The sequence below is a fragment of the Pyrenophora tritici-repentis genome, chromosome 1 (assembly GCF_003171515.1).
Source record: "Pyrenophora tritici-repentis strain M4 chromosome 1, whole genome shotgun sequence".
NCBI lineage: Eukaryota > Fungi > Ascomycota > Dothideomycetes > Pleosporales > Pleosporaceae > Pyrenophora > Pyrenophora tritici-repentis.
In genome coordinates this window covers 9024246-9045042 of record NC_089390.1, presented here as the reverse complement: position 1 = coordinate 9045042, position 20797 = coordinate 9024246, and the positions used below count along the sequence as shown (strand labels likewise).

Sequence of the window (20797 nt, the reverse complement as noted above, 5' to 3'; positions counted from 1 at the left end):
CGATGTCGGCGCTGTGTCTCTATTTTTGCAGAGCACGAGAAAACACGTTTCTACGACGCATCCAACAGCACTCTTCTCCACTTTCCAGCGCAACATTGCAACTATTTGAGACGAATATCTAGACAATCTAACATCATGCTCGTCATACAGGCGATGAAGGACTCCATCAAGTCGTCCCTTGCATACCGCGCGTCCTACACGCACCACCTTCTTGGCCAAGGAATGCCCTTCCTCTACCATAAATACACTCAGCCCCACAACCCTTCCTCTGCACCCTCGTTTACCTTTGCTAACCCTCACCTGTCAGCACACACTGATACTCTACACACTCACTTCCATCTTGTTACTAACCAAAAAGCACCCCAACGCGTTTCCATCACAAAAAAATTTGACCTTATTCCCCTCGCTCCCCTTGAATTTCTATCCTCGTTCTTTTGCTTCTTCACTCTTTTACTCCCTTAACCCACCACCGCAACAATGAAAGCCATCGGCTACTTGGTGGCCGGGGCGGCCCTCATCCCAGGGCTCGTCTCCGCGCTTGATCCAAACAACATCACCGGATGGCGTTACCGAGGATGTTACTCGTACGGCCCATATCCAAACCCCCCCTCCCCCCAGTTTTTCTCTAACACAGCCAAATAGCGACAAACGCTTCAACGAATACCGCAGCATGGCTGGCTACCCCTCGACCGACCCTTCCAACCCGCCCGCCGGCCAAGTCTATGGCACATACGCCTACCCCCGTACCCTAAACGGCTACTTCTACCGTGTCAACCCCAACGGAGGATCAGTCTGCACAACCACGTGCACAAACCTTGGTTTCAGATACGCCGGTACAAACGACAACATGTGCTGTACGTCTCCCTGTTCCTCCCTACCCCATTCCACCAACCAACCACATCTAACACACACACACAAAACAGTCTGTGACAACGCCATCGCAATCAACGGAACAAGCGCAAACGGCACCTACACGTACGGTCTTCCCGACCCAGATAACTCGCTCTGTCAGTTCGGCTGCAGAAGTAATCTGGGCGAAGCCTGCGGTAACAATGTCAATGCGGCCAATGAAAATAGGATTTCGCTCTATGAGCTTCTTCCTAACACGACGACTAATGCAAGTCCAAGCGGTTTCGTTCGAATGTCTGTGTGCGTATGCTCAAGATTGTGTTCTTTTTTTGTTGTTTTGTATCCATGTATGCTTGAGAGTGATGTTCGGATCGGAATCGAGAATCGGACGAGAACGCAAACGACGTCGAGACGAGATGGGATGGGATGAAGGGTGGGTGACTGGTTCAAGAAGGTGGAAGAGGATTGAGATGGACTTGGATGGGATAAGATACAGAAGGGTTCAAGAGGTAGTGGTGAGGAACTGTCTAGAGCGGAGAGGGATGTACATAGAGGAGAAGGTTAGGAGGAATCAATAAGAGTCGGGAATGTAGTACATATGTGCATCAAGGGGGAAGGAAATGGTGCTGGACATCATGTATAGTTATCCTGGGGGCGGGGAGTACTGTATGATGGTCGTTGTTGGTGTGAGAGGGGTGGCGTAGTGTACAGCCAACCCAAACCCCAACTACACAATAACAACCACCTACCCACTCCACCATCCGCTCTACCAGTTGAAAATACCAAACAGTGACATGAAACAACAACTACATTCTCTCAAATCCATGAAACCAAACCTGCACATGTGAAAGAACCGGGTATCAACCGCATCCATAACTCCCAGAATAAGCAAACCCTAAATCGAACCACATACACGCCTCATGGCTCCAACAACCCCTCCATCTCCGCCCTATCCCCCTTCTCCCCTCTAAACTTCAACCCCGCATACAACCCCCCCTTAACAATCTCCTTCGTCTCTCCCATCGTCCCAAAACAACAATGTTCGACCCTGCCCAACGGCCCTTCCCTCGCCCCCTCCGCATCCTCAATCAGGACCCCAAACCTCAACTTCGTCTTCGCCAGCTCCTTTGGAAAAGGATCGCCACCCAAACACGCACCGACACTAAGATGATCCAGCGTCGGATTCCTCGTCGTAGCCAAGATACGAGAGAAGAGGACATCACTAGCCACCCCATTCCCATACAACGACCACGCGCCCACGAGGATGAAAGCGAATGTGACGGCGATGACAGCTGCGTACCCGATCCAGAGATATTCTTTGTAATATACAAACGCCATCATGGACCGCGATTTCACACACTCGATTTCCTGGGGTGCAGCGACAACGAGCGTGGGTTCGTTTAGTAGAGTGATGAGGATGTCTTCGAAGAAGGTTTGGATCTGCGCGCTGAGATCCACAAGTGGGTACGAGGTACTACTATTGACAAGCCTCGTCTCCGAAATGTCAGAGTGCGTGATGAGGAAATTCTGCTTCTCGATGCTGCCGCGGAGGAACTGGCGGAGCAGCGCGCCAAGGGAGTGGTATGTAGCTGCTAGTTTGTACGGTGTACCGCCGTCGTCTTGGGGGCGGAGGTAGTTTTCAGGGGGCGAGGCGGTCCAGTTCGTGTGGTCTTGCGGGTCCCATTTTACGGTTGTGTCGATGACGGGACGCAGGAAGGTGCGTTGGGTGCGGTTTGCGGTTTGGCGGGGGGAGTAGGTCATTTTGAACGTGTAGTTTGTGTGTTGCATTACGCATTTGAACATTTTGGGTGTGTGGATGTATTCCCATTTTGCCTTGTGGGGGGAGTTGTCGTCGTAGGGTTGAGAGGTATTTATTGCGTAGCCAATCCAGAGGTTGGGCTCGCTTTTCATTACACCCAAGTTATCGCCTTCGGTGGCGGGGTCCTGGTAGCCGTAGTTTCCTTGGTCGACGTCTGCGAGATAGGTCAGGTTTCCGACTGGTGCTAGTTGGTCCAGGCTGAAGGGCGCATTCTCTGCTTTTGGATCTGGAACATCGTCGCATTTGTATCCTGGTCCCATGAAGGTGATTGGGTATGTGCAGTTCCAACCATCCCCACAGAAAATCGAGGATGCGTTCTCCCGGGGCTGTGGCTTTTGCATGTATACGCTGCTAAAGGCCAGGCGACGGGCAGTCTTCGACGGCTGGTCGTAGTAATCAAAATATCCTGGCTCCTTCCCCAACGGATCCGTAGTGTTGTAGAAGTTCAAAGACTTTAGACCGGCCACAGCCTTGTCACGAAAGTCGTGTGTAGTCTCCTTTGCGAAGTTGAGGTTCGCTACAGAACACGTCGCATTCATATCTACTGTCCTAAGCTCGGAGGTGAGTGAGGCCGGAGATAGAACAGACGCAAGCGGTATCAGCCTTGGCAGATATTAGTAATGTTGGATTGTTGGAGATTACTCAACCTACCATGAACAAACGGCCATGAATGTCGCAAGCTTGCCATTCCTGACCATTTCCCAATTCAAGAAGAATTGTGACGGGTCCTCCGTTGCTGAGAATAAGCCATCGATGCCCTTGATTGTCATGGCTTTCCGTCTGAAGGTGTACCAGATTCGTTGGCGGTTACACATGACGACGGCTCCCACAAACGTACTCTTGACAAAAAACGCCAGGGCTGTTCCGTACCTCACCATCCTCAATTGGTCTATGGCTGGCTGCCCATTGAGATGATTGTAGAACAAATGGTGGCCTACTGCCGCCATGAAGCCCGCCAGGAACAGGAATATCACCAGCGCTGGTGTGGTCCAATAGATATGCCATTGTGCCAATTCGCCCGCTCTGCTCGCCACGAGAGCCTGTGTATCCGGATCTGACGATTTGCCTCGGTAGAGAGAGTTTACTGTATATGTAGAATCTCTTGCCGACCGTAGTGACTGCCGGGGACTGAGAGTACCGCCCTGCACCTGCGCATATTGGCCTTTGGTAGGCGTGGCTTCGAGATATCTGTCCGACTGCAACCGAGGAGTCTCGCTAGGGGGTTGACCGCGCATATCATATGCGTCTCTTGCGTCCAGAGAAGATCGCGACATATGTCCAAGTTCGATAGGGTCACGGAAGGGATCGTAAGGTTCGTGGCGCGACTCTGGCGATACGTCTCGCGAGGAGTAGGCGGACTGAGGTCCTCTTGAAGTCATCGTGACTGTTGTTCGGGTGCTTATGTCTCCGAGCTACTGTTTCTGAACAATACAGGCGTTCAGCGTAGAGCTGCACATGAGGTGAGGTGGGCGCATACAGCTACTCAACGTGAAGACAATGTGGAAAAAGCTTCGGTTAACACGGACACTGCTGTACAAGTTTTGCGGAGTCAGACAAAGGAAAGGCAGGCGACATAATCGCCGATAGTAATGCTTAGACCCTGAGTAACTGCGCCAGGTGGAGTCCGTTTGACAATGATGCGGTGTTGCGGCGGCGCCGGGCGAGGGCGCAAGTTGACCTGGGCAGCCATTGGCAGCCTATCTCACACTAAGCACTACTACAGCTAGGTGGCTGGAAGTTGAAGACACTGGAGCTGAGCGAGTGAAAGCCTAATTTGCTTTCGATATGCACAAGATGAGATTCAATGGTTCGTGATCGGACATCGGCATGCTGTTCGTGGGCGGGCACGTGTGTGAGGGTCCATGGCTATTGCCGCCAAGCTACGCAATTGAGCCTCTACGCAATGTCTAAAAGTAGATAAGATCGGACCAAAGTCATGATTTGCATATGGCGCGCAATAGAAGGGGCAGTTCAAGTTGTGATTCCAAGGCGTTCGCATGTCTCATTGTTGTTTACTTTCAGGTGGGACATGTCGGATGTGACCTGGACAAATCAATGGAGCTTCGTCCGGTATGTGGTGAGATATGGTCTTGAATGTGTCGTACCTGTAGAACGTTATGGAAAGGTGCGGGGCATGAGCGCGCAAGCCCACGCGACAGCCTCGTGTTTCTTTACTGCCCCACTCAAACTACATCAGGCTTACAAATTCAATTCACCTGCACTTCATGGGTATGCCGAGAGCCGTTTGCATATGCCATATCATGCTCCCAATCGCAAAATTTACCATTTCCCGAGCGATCCCCGAAAGAGCGGTCTTCTAGAGCCTTGACGCCTCTCCAAGATGCAAACGTCGGCAGTCGCCAGGCATACACCATGGCGATGACTTTCCTTATCCCCAACTAGGCTGTCTCCGTTAAGTATGATTCGGCTATAGACTTCCAGGACTTTGCCACTTTAGTTCCACGCTAAGAGCCGAGGATAGCATGACGGCCGTCGGGAGCTCTAACGTGAAAAACACTGGCTTGAGTCTCCGTTGTTGCGTCATTATTCGGACCTTTGCATCGTCTGGGCTGGAAAAACATAACTCTTGTCGAAGAAAAAGTCTCTGAGAGGACATCACTCTGACAGCTTTTTCTTGTTCCTGATATCTCTCGAGTAATTCTTATCGTAATTCTTGCATCATCGACTGGTCCGAAGAATCTCGCAGTGGTTTGCAAGGGCAATCGTCTTGCTATGTACGAGATCAACATGGTCTAATGCAAGGTATCCAGTGCCCCACATGCACATGGCATGTACGTAAAGAGCAGGCATCGGGCAGGGCGGAACCGTTGGAACGTCATGGAGGTTCGAGGATCATCTGAGTACCTTATATGATCATACAATGCTCCTACATTTCGACCCTCATACCCCTCAACTTGAGATTCACACATACACATAATGGCACCAACAACAACAAAGGCGTGGACTGTCCAAGGCCAGGATGGCTTCGATTCTCTCAAGTTCAACGAGCAGGCCAAGATCCCTGAGATGGGTGATATGGATGTTCTCGTCAAGAGTATGTAGAGGCAATTGATTTTGTACACGAATGCTTACAATCATTGTAGTCCATGCCGCATCCTTGAACTACCGTGACCTCATAATTCCCAAGGGCAAATACCCCTTCCCCATGAAGGACAACATCGTCCCAGGTTCAGACGGCGCTGGCACTGTCGAATCAGTCGGCAAGCACGTCACACGCTTCAAGCCTGGAGGTACGTCCTTCCCTCAACCCAGACACACAACCCACCTCTAACAATTGCCAGACAAAGTCGTCACCCTCTTCAACCAAGGCCACATCGCCGGCTCCCTGGACGCTCAATCCCTCGGCACCGGCCTGGGTGGCGCTGTCGACGGCACGCTCCGCGAATACGCCGTCTTCTCTGAGCAAGGCCTTGTCCACGCACCCTCCAACCTGAACATGCTCGAAGCCTCAACCCTTTCCTGCGCCGCCCTCACAGCCTGGAACGCCCTCTACGGCCTCGAGTCGCGCGCACTCAAGCCCGGCGACACAGTCCTGACACAAGGCACTGGCGGCGTCAGCATCTTCGCCCTCCAATTCGCAAAAGCCGCCGGCGCACGCGTAATCGCCACCACCAGTTCCTCCGCCAAAGCCGACATCCTCAAAAAGTACGGCGCCGACCACATCATAAACTACAAAGACACACCCAACTGGGGTGAGGAAGCTGCCAAACTCACACCCGGCGGCAAAGGCGTTCAGCACGTTGTTGAAGTAGGTGGTCCAACGACTATGGCACAGTCCCTCAAGGCTGTTGCTATCGACGGCGTCATCACGATTATCGGCTTCATTGGCGGTATGAGCAAGGACCAGCCGACGTTTTTGGACTGCTTGAACAACATCTGTACGGTTAGGGGTATTTTGGTTGGCTCGAGGCTGCAGATGGAGGATATGAATCGCGCGATTGATGTTAATGATATTCATCCTGTTGTGGATGAGAAGGTTTTTGAACTCAAGGACTTGAAGGAGGCGTATCAGTATATGTGGGATCAGAAGCATTTTGGCAAGTTGACAGTTAGGGTTGCGAAGGAGTAGGCGTGGTGCGTGTAGATAGATGGACTGTAATGAACATGATGATTTGATTATTAGATGTGTTGCGGCGATTTAAGGACGTGATTACTTCCTGAGTGAGTTCCTCACCTGCGTTACGACTTGCGTATCTTTCCCCACATTCCCACTGATGTCTTGGAATGTTGTGAACAAGCACGCACTTCACCATGAAAACTTTCACCAGCTCAAACAAAGGAGTATCAACAAGTATGTATGGTATATCATTCCATCTAAACTTTTGTACACGAAGAAGCAGCATTAAAAAAACTTGACAAGCATCGCATCTGGAAGGCTCAAAAGCCGAAAAAACACGCAACTACGCAAAAAAGCAATCCAGCATCTCTGTATGTGTGCTGTAGGGTATCATGTGGGTATCATGGTCGTCAATCGTAAAAGCCGCGTAGAGCGACCGAACCGAACACCTTTTGTATGCGCCATTGCTGAAGCAGAAGAGAGACCCCTTTGATGATGCAGCAAGCAAGCAAGTAAACCTTGGTAAAACGCCAACCAATCAAACCACGCAATGCAATGTAAAGCAATAAAAATCAAATCGTATGTCGGAGTGGAGGAGGAGATTAAAGCTCGCTCAACCGAACTCGGTTGTAGGGCGTCCGGCGAGCAAAGTAGCCGCAATACGCCTACGAGCATCGTCCATGCCGTCGGTGGGGAGGACGAGATTAGTGTCGTCTCCGCGAAGAAGAGCCAAAGCGTTCAGGAGAGTAAAGACACCACAGTCGCTTCCGTTCATCTGCTGCCGGCTGCGCTGAACTGTGTCTTTGTTCCACTCGCTAGGGATGAAGAGGTCGCCAAGCTCCTTCTCTAGATACGCCATGAGTTTGTCGATATATTTCTGTCCGTCAAGACCAAGCGAGTCGAGGTACTCGATGGAGCGATCCTTGGGGTACACGGCCAGTAGGCGCCAATGTCCGTTATCGCAGATGGGATAGAGAATGAGTTGCGCATCCAGATATTGCTTGCCCTTCAGCTGGGCCCTGCCAGACCAGCGAGTTGTATCGGCGGCAGCGTACCAAAAGGAAGAAAAGGCATGCACTGGAGGTGCCGGGCCCCCGCGCTTATGCTCGAAACCTGCCTCCTTTTTCTTGGCAGCGACGATGATGGAGAGATACTCGTTGACGATGCTATCATTAAGCCAAGCCTTGGGGCTGCCGTTGAAAAGGCGAGGCAGCAGGGTTCCGAAATCCCGAGCGTAGAGTTTCTCGTCAATGACCCACTTGTCTGACTTGAGACCGTTGCTGGTGTCTGCTGCAGCGGCTTCCAGAATCGCAGTTTCTTCAGGTGAGAGAGGAGTGACAAGCGGCTTAGGCGGAGGCGGAGGAGACGGAGGAGACGGAGAAGGCGGTGGGGGTGGCGCCAGTGCCAGCTTTTTCTGCATCTCATTCTGAAGATCTTCGAGAAGTTCAAAGGAGATTTGAGACTCTTCGAGCGAATCATCGGAAGCATCGAAGGTATCGTCAGGAACGCCATGGAAACCACTGTTGCTGTCTGGACCGCGCTGAGATGTTGTTTGGGGACTGTTGGTCGCTGATGATTCGCCAGAAGAAGGGGCATAACTGTCATCTGTGATCTGGTTGTTGGCTGGGAAGTTACGCCAGACTCCCCTCGCAGGGCTGGAGCCGATGGTTTCTAGCGTAGAGTCGAGCATTTCGCTGACCCTTTCGTCGTAGTAGAATCGCTTAGCCCCGGCGTATACTGCCCATTTTACGCCTTTCCTAGGAGATGGGGTCGGAGCATCCGACAGGAAGGAGAGGTCGTTTGTGTATTCAAAGTCCGGAACAGAAGAGTTGACAACAGACTCGGGGTTGGTGTTGATGTGAGGTGGTGATGTCGAAGCATGTGATATGTAGTGGTCGCAATCCATGGCATCAGTGGGGCTAGTGTTAACTGGCTCGGGTTCGGCCTCGGCAGAACCTTTAGCCGGAGAGTCCACCTGAGCATCTGCATTGGCTTGTCGTTGGCCTGCAAGAAGACTGAATTTCTCGGCGAGTTGTCGTTTGACAAGTTGACGACGGAGAGGTGTAGCAGTGGACGTTTTAAGGATCGACCGACGACCGAAACGCTGGGACCGAGGCTGCACTCCTACCGGTTCCGTGGTTCGCGCTGTAGGAACTTGTAGACCATTGGACGAGAGCAATGGTTTCGGTGCAGTACTAGTACCCACAGATTCATTCTTGACAGTAGGTGACAGGTGACACGGACTGTTCCAGGATACATGTACGGGTGAACCGGTCTGCGGATTGCGCGGGGGGGTCGAGGTGAGGATGTCATCGAAGGAAAAGTCTATGCTCATGTCGACATCTTCGTCAAACTCTTCGTCGTCGCCGAACACAGACTTTGGCGGAGTCTGAAGTCCCTCGAAGTCGGGTGCAGTGGCTAGCGGTGATGTGAATGGAATAGTCGCATGCGACGAGGCGTTCGATTGCTGGGGGCTGAACAGTCTGCGCCACAACTGAGGTGCTTCGGAAGAGGCATGCGTCTGGTTGTGCTCGAGACTACGGCGACGCGACTGGTTTTCGTGCGCACGCACTGAGGGTGACGGTGTCGCGACATCATCTGCCACACCCGCGGCGATGAAACGCCTCTTATTGCCGCCTGATGAGCTGACCACGGGTACAGCCTTGATAGTCTGTTGGCGGAAGAAGCGGCCAAGTAGCCTTGCTGGTAGCGCGCACATGTTTACGATGGCGGTAGTCGCGACCCATTTGCCAATGGTGGTGAAGATGGTGCTGCTCCGGGCAGGCGCGACTTGGTCCTCTTCGTCGGAGAAAGAAAAGTCGCCGGGCCACGCACCTGGAGGTCGGATGCGAGAAATCGAAGAAGGTGCTTCTTGATGTGCCTGTTGCTGTTGTGAGATGGTGTCGAGCGCAGAGTGTCCAAGACGGAACGTACCTGTTGCAATTGGGAAGCGCCGAAGCCGTGTACATAGAAAGGTACATTGGCAGGCTCATTCGAGAGATATGCGCTATAGGCGCGCTTGGTGGACATTGTCGCTATTGCTGATTGCAGTTGTGGTTGCGATGGGCAATGGTGACAACAGTAAGGTGGAGCAGGAGCGAAGTCGCGGTTGCTGCATGGGCAAAGCTGCCCGCAGTAGCGCGAACAGCAGTTCGTGTTTACGTAAGCCTCAGCCTTGGCACCACCTCGCCGGCGCCGGCTGAATGATTCTCCAGCCAGGCTGGTCTGTATGGGCAGCGTGCCTTATTGATTCACCCAGTATTCCAGAGATAACCCCTGCTGCCACGCCTGCTGTACTGCTGCACGACACACGTACCCGCCGCAGTCATCTCCCCATACATTGCAACTGTCCGCCCCCCCATAATCGCTGCTCGCATCTGGTACACGTCATTGGCCGAGTTTGAAGGGCAAGAACAACCCCCTCGACAACTCTCCATCACCACCCGACCACCCCACCTACACCGAACCCGCCGCCCCGCAACCATGGACACCAATATGGAAGACGTCAAGATGCCGGAGCCAATGCAGCTCTCGTCAGCCCCCACGTCGGAGCCGACCACAATCCCCACGCTGGACGGCTGGATTGAGAGCCTCATGAGCTGCAAGCAGCTGGCCGAGAGCGACGTCCAGAGACTATGCGACAAGGTACGCGACCCGAGGACGCGCTCAAAATACCGCGATAGGTCCAGCTTCTGACGCTAACGGTGCATAGGCCCGCGAGGTACTCCAGGACGAGTCCAACGTACAGCCAGTGGTATGTGTTATCGCCTACTGTCGTAGCCATGTCCGCTCACACGTGCACAGAAATGCCCCGTCACAGTCTGCGGCGATATACACGGCCAGTTCCACGATCTGATGGAACTGTTCAAGATTGGCGGCCCCAACCCGGACACAAACTACTTGTTTATGGGTGCGTTTGCCCGCCTCCCCTGCGTCATTAGATACTGACCGTCGCAGGCGACTACGTCGACCGTGGCTACTTCTCTGTCGAGACCGTGACCCTCTTGGTCGCGCTCAAGATCCGGTACCCCCAGCGCATCACCATTCTCCGCGGTAATCACGAATCTCGTCAGATCACCCAAGTATACGGCTTCTACGACGAATGCCTCCGCAAGTACGGCAACGCCAATGTCTGGAAATACTTCACAGACCTCTTCGACTACCTGCCGCTCACCGCCTTGATTGATAACCAGATCTTCTGTCTGCACGGCGGTCTTTCCCCCAGCATTGACACGCTCGATAACATACGTGCCCTCGACCGCATACAGGAAGTGCCACACGAGGGACCCATGTGCGATCTGCTTTGGTCCGACCCAGACGACAGGTGCGGTTGGGGAATATCGCCCCGTGGTGCAGGGTACACATTCGGCCAGGATATTTCCGAAGCCTTCAACCACAACAACGGCTTGACACTGGTGGCGCGTGCTCATCAGTTGGTCATGGAGGGTTACAACTGGTCGCAAGATAGGAATGTTGTAACCATATTCTCAGGTACGCTGTGTCTCTTACATTGTTGCTATTGCAATGACTGACCATTCGCAGCACCCAACTACTGCTACAGGTGCGGTAACCAGGCCGCCATCATGGAAATTGATGAGCATCTGAAGTATACCTTGTAAGTACCTCCCTGCAAAACTTACACTTTCAATCCACTAATATGTATTGCAGCCTGCAGTTCGATCCTTGCCCGAGAGCTGGCGAGCCCATGGTGTCACGAAGGACTCCCGATTATTTCCTTTAGATGACCTCTCGACCTTGGCTTCTATCGCCATCTCAGCACAGGGTCACATCAGGAAGTCATCACTAAATACTGTGTACGATCGCGTTCTTCGTGTCACTCAAGCTGTCCATGGAGACAGAAATTGTGTGACACTGACATTGCCTCTTAGACCAAGGCTCTCAATGTCTAAAAAGACCCGAAAAGCCACACTAGAGACGCGCGGAGATACTATGAAAGGTTGTGATGTAGCGAACACGCAAGCTGATAATGATAGACTCAGTTGTATTGCTTTGAATTCATTCATGCCCTTGCCTGCATCATATTATTGTTGTCTGTCTCGCGTTGTGTGCACTTTGGCGCATTCTCATCCGTTGCTCTCACACTCTTCCTCTGACCAGTCGTCTATAACTTGGATCACTTCTAATGCACAAGTGATGCTCTGAATCAAACACCCGATTCTACCCCTCTCCCCCCTCAAACAACGAACTTGGTTTGCCAACTCGTGCGTGGAAGCCTGATTTTGCCCTTCCCTTCCATAATGTAATATATCTCATCCAAGCAATCAGGGATCCTTTCTCCACACCAAACTCTCCCTCTCCTCTTCTCAACTCTCAATCCAACCCCACCGCTCTCTTTCCCGTCCTAGAAAGCGCTTGCACCATGCAACACCACACAGTCGATCAAAACTGGCCTTACAATTCACCCGCGCTATCTCCAAACAATCCAGTAACCGTACAACCCTACCCCAGCCGACCAGCCAGAGGACAAGGCAACCTGCCAGCTATGTTATGAAACCATCTACTCTAAGATGCGATACACACATGCCACTGTCCCCTTTTGGGATTTCAGTGAACGTTTCTCGTCCTATTGCCTCGGTGGAGATGGCGAGTTGCATGTATTGTGGTCAGGTGGTTTGGGGGGGATGAGGCAGGCGATGGACTTGTGCAACATCTGGTTTCTGGAGGCGCGGATTTTCAGCGGAGGAGTTGCTAGATGATTAGATCGGAGGAGTTGGAGTGTGGTGGGAGGTTTCACGCCATAATTGAGGATGTACATTTTTGAGATGATAAGTTTATGCGATGTAACATTGGTCTACGGTATCGGGGATTTTGGGGTATTGGATGAATGCAGATATATTATAGAAGATTCGCTATTATAGCTCATGCGTGGTTCCATCTCCTCGGATGACGAATTGTACAGTTTATGCCAGTTGCTATGCACTATGAGGAACGTGCTCGCAAGTTAGCAATTTCGTTTGATAGGGTTTGTTCACGATGTTCGGAAGTCATGCTGACTTGATGGGTTGTCAAATTTGCTAGGAAACTATCATGGCAGTAAAGAACCTATTCTCTCTGCAACACTGTTGTCCAGCGAAAAAAGCAATATCGAGTTAGCTGGTATGATGGTGGCCATCAAAAGCAGACGGAACGGACGAAGGATGCGATAAGAGAGGTCCGCACGGACTTCCCCGTCTTACCAGATCCGCTCAACTCCACCCCTCTCATCATCGCCGTTAACCTCTACACAAGATGCCATCATCTGAAATGTCAGATCCACCTTCCTTTCTAATGCGACTACGCCTCCAACAATCACAGGAGCTAAACGAGGCCGCCACGGCCGACCTTGTTTTTCCAGTCGGTCGGTCTCTTGGTGCATCTTGGCGCGGACACAGCGGGCCTTGGGCTGCTTAACACCTGCTCAATATGGAAGTTCGGATGCGCATATCATTTAGTCGGGTATGTTAGCTAGAACCGTATGATTGAGGCACCATAAAAGATCGGTAGCCACAGCAGCAGGCAGGAGCTTTGTCCGCACCTGCCTTGTTTTCCTGCTCGACGCGTTGGTGACCCAGTGGGAAACGTCAATAGCTTGACGTGGATAGAGCTTGATTGAGTGCTACGACGCCTTTACCGGACGTTAGAGTAGTACGTGGTCTTCGGACTCTTAATTATCCTCTATTCAAAGACGTTGCGTCTCGACAAACCATTCTTCGCAATGCGTTCTTTCGCTCTTCTCGCAGCGGTATTGCCGTTGGTTCAGGCAATTGAGCCTCCGCGAATGCCACACCAGCCCCTTGGTAACGGTACAAAACGGCTCAGTTATAACGAATCCACCACCTCAGCGTTATCCCCCAGCACTCGATCCTTTACTTGGGTTGGCACCGGCAAAGATGGCGACTACATCTACACGGCCGCTTCTGGAGACTTTGTCTTTGAGAATGTCGCAACAGGAGAATCGTCGACGTTCCTCTCCGCTGATCAGGTCCCCAAGGATTACTGGGACTACTTTATCTCGCCCGACGCGACCAAAGTCATGTGGGCTGTAAACTACACCAAGCAGTACCGTCACTCATACTTTGCCGACTACCTGATCATGGACGTTGCAACTGGCGAGTCTGTGCCTCTAGACCCCGAGCAGGTCGGTGACATCCAGTATGCCAAGTGGAGCCCAGTATCGTCGTCTCAGGTTGCTTTTGTCAAGGGCAACAACCTGTACATGTCCACCAACGGTACCGTTTCACAGATCACTGAGAACGGTGGTCCAGACTACTTCAATGCTATCCCCGACTGGGTCTACGAGGAGGAAATCTTCGGCGACCGCTACACGCTTTGGTTCTCTCCCGATGGTACCAGGATCGCCTTCCTGAGCTTCAACGAAACGGGTGTTGGTACATTCAGAATTCCTTACTACATCAACGACGATGCTGAATACGTGCCCGTTTACCCCAACGAGCTCGAGCTGCGCTACCCCAAGGTCGGCACCAAGAACCCGACTGTTGTTATGAACATGCTCGATGTTGCATCGGGCGAAGTCAGCAACATCCCAATCGATGCTTTCCCGGAGGATGATCTCGTCATCGGCGAGGTTGTCTGGCTTACCGAGGAGCACAGCAAAGTCATCTACCGCGCATACAACCGCGTTCAAGATATGGAGAAATTGGTTGTCGTCAATGTTGAGTCTGGCTCATCCAAGGTCACCCGCGAGCGTGATGGTACCGACGGATGGCTGGAGAACCTGATGCAGATCCGATACATTGGAGCTGTTGAGACCTCCAATGCTTCGTACGGTAACGCCACTGAGTACTACATGGATTTATCAGACATGAGCGGATGGGCGCACATCTACCTGTTCCCAGTTGACGGTGGTGAGCCGATCGCCTTGACGTCTGGAGAGTGGGAGGTCATCAGCGTTCCCAAGGTCGACTACTCCCGCAGATTAATCTACTACACATCCACCGAGCATCACAGCGCTGAATCGCACATGTACTCTGTGAGCTTCTCCGGCAAGAAGACCCCACTTGTCGATGACAGTGTGACTGCTTTCTGGACCGGATCCTTCTCCTCTGGTGGGTCTTACTACGTCTTACGTTACGCTGGTCCCGACGTGCCATACCAAGAGCTCTACTCCATCAACTCCAGCGAACCCATCCGCACCATTGTCAACAACACTGCGCTTTACGAAAAACTCCAAGGATACGCTCTTCCCAACATCACGTACCTAGACATGGAGCACCCATCCGGCTACACTCTCGACGCCATGCTGAGGCTCCCTCCCAACTTTGACCCCAGCAAGAAGTACCCCCTGCTTCTCATCCCCTACGGTGGACCCAACGCCAAGGAAGTGCAAAAGAGCTTCAACCCCCTTAACTGGAAAGCCTATGTCGCCTCTGACCCCGAGCTCGAATATGTGACCCTTACCGTCGACGGCCGTGGAACCGGCCGCAAAGGTCGCGCCTTCCGCTCCCTCGTAACCTCCAACTTAGGCGAGCTCGAAGCCAAGGACCAAATCTGGGCCGCCAAGGAAATGGCAAAGAACGAATGGATCGACAGCGAGCACATTGGCATCTGGGGCTGGTCTTACGGTGGCTACCTCTCCTCTAAAGTCGTCGAAGTCGGCGACCCCATCATCAGCTACGCCATGATCACCGCCCCCGTCAGCGACTGGCGCTTCTACGACTCCCTCTACACCGAACGCTACATGAAAACGCCCACCATCAACCCCGCCGGCTACAACCGCAGCCGCGTGTACGATGCCTCTGGCTTCAAGAAGATCGCCGGCGGCGTCGTCATCCAGCACGGCACCGGCGACGACAACGTCCACTTCCAGAACTCGGCTGCCCTTGTTGATCTCCTCATGGTCAACCAGGTTACGCCCGAGAAGATGCAGAATACCTTCTTCACCGACAGCGACCATAGTATTAATTTCCATAATAACGGCAAGTTCTTGTATAAGCAGTTGAGTAAGAAGCTTTATGAGGAGAAGGCTAGGAAGGGGGATAGTAAGGGTAGTCATCAGTGGAGTAAGAGGGGGGAGGCGAGGACGTGGGCTGCGTAGGTGGGGTGCTGAGTGCGGTGGTACGCTGGGGGGATATTTAAGTAAACTTAATGAGATGATGTCATGTACTTTACGCTTGTAGGGTCGTTGTGTGTGTTGTGTACTCTTCCCTTTGCCTTTTGTTTGCTCAATCTTCATGTCGTAGACAACTAGTCATGGCCGTCATTTCATCCCATCCTTTCCCCTTCTCCAACCCAGCACTTCCCTTCTTAGATCCCATTCAAACACAAACCCTGCACAAAGCCTCTCGATTCATTCATCCAGCCCCCTGTCACCGTTTCCGCCGCTTCCGCCGCTTCCGCCGCCAGCAACGTCAGCAACGCGCCTTAGCTAGTTACGCCCGTGCTCCCGTATCCTTTCTTGGCTCAATCTGACTGCTTACACGAGAAGCTTGGGAGGCTTATTTGGACTGCTGGAACACGTCTGCTCTGTTTCTATGGGGTTTGAGGAGGGTAGAGAGAGTTGAGCGGGACTTGCAGATTACTGTACAGGTGCGTGATGGAGGGGTCGGTGGTGGGTGCATTTGGGGTCCGATGAAGGGCCGTACCCGGTATACCTTGTCCGAGGTATAGATATGAGTGCAATACTATAAACGACTTAAAATCACGCATGGGTAAAGGCGAAATAAATTCTTGGTATACATGATACGAGTATTCACGGACAGACCAGGTGAATCCAGCAAGAATCATGTTCAGAATAATACATTTTTGAAGCCGTTTTCGTCGTCTTCTTCTACTTCTACTACTACTACAACAGCATCATTCATCATGGTAATCATCTCGTCGTCACCCTATCCACCACATTGCCTTATATATACATTTAAATGGCAATCTTTCCAACACCACAGGTCTGACCGTGGTGAGCATGTCCGCCGTCGTCGAATCGGCTCAAAAGTCTAGCGCGCTCAGCACCACGCTTGCGAAGCGTGTTGTTTGCCCTCGGGATACCCTCAAATGACACGGCGTACTTGGCAACAGAGTTTGCAATGCTCTGGGTGTTGACGAGGTAAGCGTCGTGAGCCAGGTTGTTGATGTCATCGCAGGCTGCGTGGTAGCATGCGTCAAGGGGCTCGCCGGCCTGACCGCCGAAGAGAGTGGCCTCCTGCTCGGTCTTGATTTCCTCGGCGCCGGTAAAGAGACCGCCGGATGGAATACCGTTCTCAAGGAAAGCAGCGTAGTCGGAGCGGAGAGAGAAGACGGAGGGGACGTGGGCAAGGCCACGGCTCTCGTAAAACTCCTCAAAGTCCTTCTCGATCTTGTCGGAGCCAGGTGCGCCCGAGAAGTTGAAGGCACTGCCATCGCCGTCGTAGATGCCAAGGACAAAATTTGGAGAGGCTATCATATCAAAGTTCAAATACGCACGGACCTTGTTTACTTCGGTGCTGTTGCCGCCCAAGCTACCGTTGATGCTCTTCATATAGTGGTAGGAGCCGAGCAGACCAAACTCCTCTGCACCCCAGAAACCAAGGCGAACGGCGTTCTTGACCTTGAACTTGGTCAATGCAAGACCAGTCATGAGCGTACCGATGGTGCCAGAGCCATCGTCGTTGATACCGGGACCGGCGAAGACGGAGTCGGTGTGGCCACCAAGCATGAGGACATTGTCGTGGTCGCCCTCTATAGTCTCTGCGATGACGTTGTAGTTTGTGCGGTTCTCGCTGATGGCGTCGATGAAGAGGGTGGCTTCGACAGTGCCGTTGCCAAGCTTGGACACAATGCTCTCTCCCACTTCCTGTGTAACACCAACAGTAGGGGTGTAGTCGCCCACGCCACCGAGAGTGCCAGCAAGGGATGTCAGGGGGACATTGTTGTAAATGACAGCGCCTACAGCACCGGCAAGCTTTGCGTTGGTCGACTTGATGGCGAAGGAGCATGTGCCTCGCAGGATGAGGGCGATTTGGCCAGAGACATCAGCAGGGAAGTCGGCGACGTCGCATCCGAGGTTGTTCACCTTGACAACGTTGGCGGTGACGTCGCCAGATGGACCGTAGGTCATGTATGCCGCGTCGAGCTCTGCGCCAGCGGCAGTGAACTTTGTGGTGGCGGCAGTGAACAAGTCGGTGAATGGCTGCTTGTAGACATTGTAGTAACCAGTCGCCTTGAGGGTCTGATATAGCCACTCGGTAGTCGCGTTGTGACCAGTGCCACCAAAAGCACGGTTGCCGCCAGCCTCGTCAGCAAAAGTCTGAAGTTGTTGAGAGCCCTCAAGCAAGTCTTCGAGGTTGATTTGCTTGATCAGAGCATCGGGCGAGACGAGCTCGAGCTCTCTGGCAGTATTACGAGGCTTGACGGTAGCCCTCTCAGGCTTCGCATCGTACTGTGCAAGGGCAGGCGCAGCGAGCGCAACAAATGGAACGAACCTCATCTTGGCAAATATGGATGGGAGGTGAGCAAGAGAAGACGAAGCTGGCCTCCAACATGGCACAAGGACGTCGGAAGCCTATATACCTGACTGTGTGCACGTAAAGTGAGCAGACAACCGGACATTGTGCCAAACCATCTAACCAGTACAGGCAGCTGCAGTATCAAAAGGAAGGCCCACTATCATTCAGGAACCACAAAATGAAAGGCAGGGTCAGCAATGGGCCCATGGGAAACGGGTAGTGAGGGCGAAGGCGAGGAACGGATCATGGTTTGCTTGGCTGCGTGCTGCTGTGTTGCTTGGCTGTTTGCAAGAGGAAGGAGAGCAGGTGCGACCTTCGGCGGGTACGACTAGCCTGGGGCAAGGCGCCTCTTGATTGGGAAGGAACAAAACGTAGATTAGAACACCAAGCCCCGACCCCCCAACAGATGTCGCTTGGCACCGCAACGCCACAATCAGCCCCGATGATACTCGAGTGCGATAGGATACTTCCTCCCGTCAGAAGCCTCTTCGCGGACACCGGACGCCGCTGAGACGTAATCGAAAAGCAACATGACGAGCATGGCGACATGTTGCTGCTCATCGCAGTTGCGGCACTGTCATTGGGAAACGTCTAGGCTTGGCCTTAATAACATGGATACACGACGCAGACGCGATATTATAACTTAGCGGGTGAGCACGAAAAAGCTTTGGGTATATAGCCGAGCCGGCTTCACTCTGATATGACTACGCACCCGGGTGTCATGAATACTTGACAGTGTGGGGAAGCCCGCGCCTAATAGGCGTACGTAGAGCAGCAAGGATCGACATTACACTACATTATAACACTAAACAATCCTAGTATTGGCTCTTCCAGACAAAGCCATGTCATCTTTCATGTATTTCTCCTACTGTGTCTGCATCTTGACGATGAAGACACCGCGTTCCATGGTGTTGATCAAAATATGGCCGCTCTTGAAAAGCGCATAACTGGACCAGGTACCGACAAAGTCAACGGTACCGCCACCTGCCGCGTTGTCGTCCTCGGGGTAAACATCTATACAATGATTAGCATAATCTGGATAAAACAACGAGGGCGGATGAAACATACCGAAGAAGCCGACTTCCTTCACACCAGCACCAGTCGGATCACTGGGAATAGAGCGAACATCCAGAACGCGGAAACCTGTGCCGTAGTTCGATTGGTACGCAAAGCCATCGGCGACATACTGGTTGTGGTCGATACCCTTTGCTCCACTCTTGTACAGTCCCGTCTGCTTTGGCGCACGGAGGGATGAAATATCCCAAATGTAGGTAATAGGATGTCCAGGAGCGCCAGGGCCGACTTTGTCGTACTCGTCGTACTCATCATCGAGAAGCAAGTACTGTTGGTTCATGGGATCCAGAACATTGCCCTGGTGCGTGTACGCAGCACCTTCGTACGAGGTGCTGGACAAGATGACAGGAGCTTTCTTGTCCGTCACGTCGTAGATGGTGAGAGAGTCCTCGTTGTAACCATAGCAAATCTCTTTGCCTTCGAATTCTGCATCTGGGCCACGGTAGATAAGGCACTGAGCATCGTGCACGTAGCCATCTCCGGATGCACTGAGAAAGACGTTAGTGGGGCAGGCTACTTCTGAATAGGTTAGACTTACCATCCTGGGCTGGTTGGTTTGGAGGGGTCGGTGATATCAATGAAGATGATACCAGCCTTGCACTTGTCAGTCCTTGGCACAGCACCGACCGCGTAAATGAAGTTGGTCTCCGGGTTAGTCACAACGTTGTGCGTTCGACCAACCGGAAGGCCTTTGAAGTGGCCGACGAGGTCCTTGGAGTTGCTGAATGTCACCGGTGAAGCAGGATCAATGTCGACCAGCTTCTTCATGTCGAAGATCTGGATTCCATGACCTTCGGCTTCGCTGCCAATGATCATCAAGTTGTTCTGGCCTCGAATTTCTCTCCAAGTACTAGGTGTAGAGTACGCTGGAAGGCGTCCAAGGTATGACAATTTGCCCTCCTTGGTAATCTCGGCGAAGGCAGCACCGTCTTGTTGGCCGATGCATACGAACTCACGGCCGTCCTCTGATGTCCAGCCTGGTTTTGCTTAGTGACAGTCGCACTTAGGAACAGTCGATTTGCTTACCCCATGACGAAGACCCGACACCGCGTGTGCTACCCAGCTCGGCGTGCGACAGGAAGTGCAGGAGATCGATCTGACAAGAGAGTCAACTGCTGCAGCTCAGGGATGATATCTCGGCTACTGACATTTTGGCATCGGAATACATCGTTCCCTGTGATGGCGGTACCGTTCACACACTCGACCTTGTCTTTGATCTCGGCATACTGAGCGGACTTGTACATGCCAGCAGCTTCCTGTCGTGCCCACGATTCCTAATGAACGTTAATTTTGTAACACAAGTAGTAAGGAGATGTTCTCGACCTTCTTCAGGGCAACGTTGTTTGCGTGCCTGATACCAGAGTCGTAGAGCTCTGCCGCCTTGAAGTCATCTTTTGGCATTTCCTTTGCCGCCGCAAGGGCGGACAAGGAGAGAAGAGCCGTCCGTAGAAACATATTGACAACGAGAAGATGAGGAAAAGGCCGATGAGGTTGACATTATAGGTCGCTTGCACTCTTTTAAGTACGCAGTACGCAGTA

The 20797-nt window shown here is 52.5% G+C and overlaps 10 protein-coding genes across 10 annotated transcripts; 4 read left to right on the top strand and 6 right to left on the bottom strand.

Moving 5' to 3' along the window:
- Positions 1 to 477: 477 nt before the first annotated feature.
- On the top strand, positions 478 to 1279 carry PtrM4_035060 (WSC domain-containing protein; the record flags this gene model as incomplete). Its single annotated transcript, XM_001939323.2, has 3 exons — positions 478 to 584; positions 643 to 854; positions 924 to 1279. The coding sequence occupies 3 exons, from the start codon at positions 478 to 480 to the stop codon at positions 1277 to 1279; spliced, it is 675 nt and encodes a 224-aa protein (XP_001939358.2).
- A 488-nt stretch (positions 1280 to 1767) lies between these two features.
- On the bottom strand, positions 1768 to 4047 carry PtrM4_035050 (Herpes-BLLF1 domain containing protein; the record flags this gene model as incomplete). The annotated part of the gene is made up of 2 exons (XM_001939322.1): positions 1768 to 3271; positions 3320 to 4047. The coding sequence occupies 2 exons, from the start codon at positions 4045 to 4047 to the stop codon at positions 1768 to 1770; spliced, it is 2232 nt and encodes a 743-aa protein (XP_001939357.1).
- Positions 4048 to 5605: 1558 nt separating this feature from the next.
- On the top strand, positions 5606 to 6758 carry PtrM4_035040 (Qor, NADPH:quinone reductase and related Zn-dependent oxidoreductase; the record flags this gene model as incomplete). Its single annotated transcript, XM_001939321.1, has 3 exons — positions 5606 to 5723; positions 5773 to 5919; positions 5971 to 6758. The coding sequence occupies 3 exons, from the start codon at positions 5606 to 5608 to the stop codon at positions 6756 to 6758; spliced, it is 1053 nt and encodes a 350-aa protein (XP_001939356.1).
- A 601-nt stretch (positions 6759 to 7359) lies between these two features.
- Positions 7360 to 7605, bottom strand: PtrM4_035030 (ULP1, Protease, Ulp1 family; the record flags this gene model as incomplete). The annotated part of the gene is made up of 1 exon (XM_066104099.1): positions 7360 to 7605. One exon carries the CDS (start codon positions 7603 to 7605, stop codon positions 7360 to 7362), a length of 246 nt encoding a protein of 81 aa, XP_065966301.1.
- A 1862-nt stretch (positions 7606 to 9467) lies between these two features.
- PtrM4_035020 (uncharacterized protein) lies at positions 9468 to 9776 on the bottom strand (the record flags this gene model as incomplete). The annotated part of the gene is made up of 1 exon (XM_066104098.1): positions 9468 to 9776. The coding sequence occupies one exon, from the start codon at positions 9774 to 9776 to the stop codon at positions 9468 to 9470; it is 309 nt and encodes a 102-aa protein (XP_065966300.1).
- Positions 9777 to 10229: 453 nt separating this feature from the next.
- Positions 10230 to 11487, top strand: PtrM4_035010 (ApaH, Diadenosine tetraphosphatase and related serine-threonine protein phosphatase; the record flags this gene model as incomplete). Its single annotated transcript, XM_001939319.2, has 6 exons — positions 10230 to 10391; positions 10459 to 10500; positions 10551 to 10656; positions 10704 to 11237; positions 11289 to 11361; positions 11415 to 11487. 6 exons carry the CDS (start codon positions 10230 to 10232, stop codon positions 11485 to 11487), a joined length of 990 nt encoding a protein of 329 aa, XP_001939354.1.
- A 1974-nt stretch (positions 11488 to 13461) lies between these two features.
- Positions 13462 to 15801, top strand: PtrM4_035000 (DAP2, Dipeptidyl aminopeptidase-acylaminoacyl-peptidase; the record flags this gene model as incomplete). The annotated part of the gene is made up of 1 exon (XM_001939318.1): positions 13462 to 15801. One exon carries the CDS (start codon positions 13462 to 13464, stop codon positions 15799 to 15801), a length of 2340 nt encoding a protein of 779 aa, XP_001939353.1.
- Positions 15802 to 16620: 819 nt separating this feature from the next.
- On the bottom strand, positions 16621 to 18165 carry PtrM4_034990 (leupeptin-inactivating enzyme 1 precursor; the record flags this gene model as incomplete). The annotated part of the gene is made up of 1 exon (XM_001939317.1): positions 16621 to 18165. One exon carries the CDS (start codon positions 18163 to 18165, stop codon positions 16621 to 16623), a length of 1545 nt encoding a protein of 514 aa, XP_001939352.1.
- An 884-nt stretch (positions 18166 to 19049) lies between these two features.
- Positions 19050 to 20074, bottom strand: PtrM4_034980 (uncharacterized protein; the record flags this gene model as incomplete). Its single annotated transcript, XM_001939316.2, has 3 exons — positions 19050 to 19198; positions 19253 to 19746; positions 19797 to 20074. 3 exons carry the CDS (start codon positions 20072 to 20074, stop codon positions 19050 to 19052), a joined length of 921 nt encoding a protein of 306 aa, XP_001939351.2.
- Positions 20075 to 20313: 239 nt separating this feature from the next.
- PtrM4_034970 (uncharacterized protein) lies at positions 20314 to 20713 on the bottom strand (the record flags this gene model as incomplete). Its single annotated transcript, XM_066104097.1, has 2 exons — positions 20314 to 20532; positions 20582 to 20713. 2 exons carry the CDS (start codon positions 20711 to 20713, stop codon positions 20314 to 20316), a joined length of 351 nt encoding a protein of 116 aa, XP_065966299.1.
- Positions 20714 to 20797: the final 84 nt, after the last annotated feature.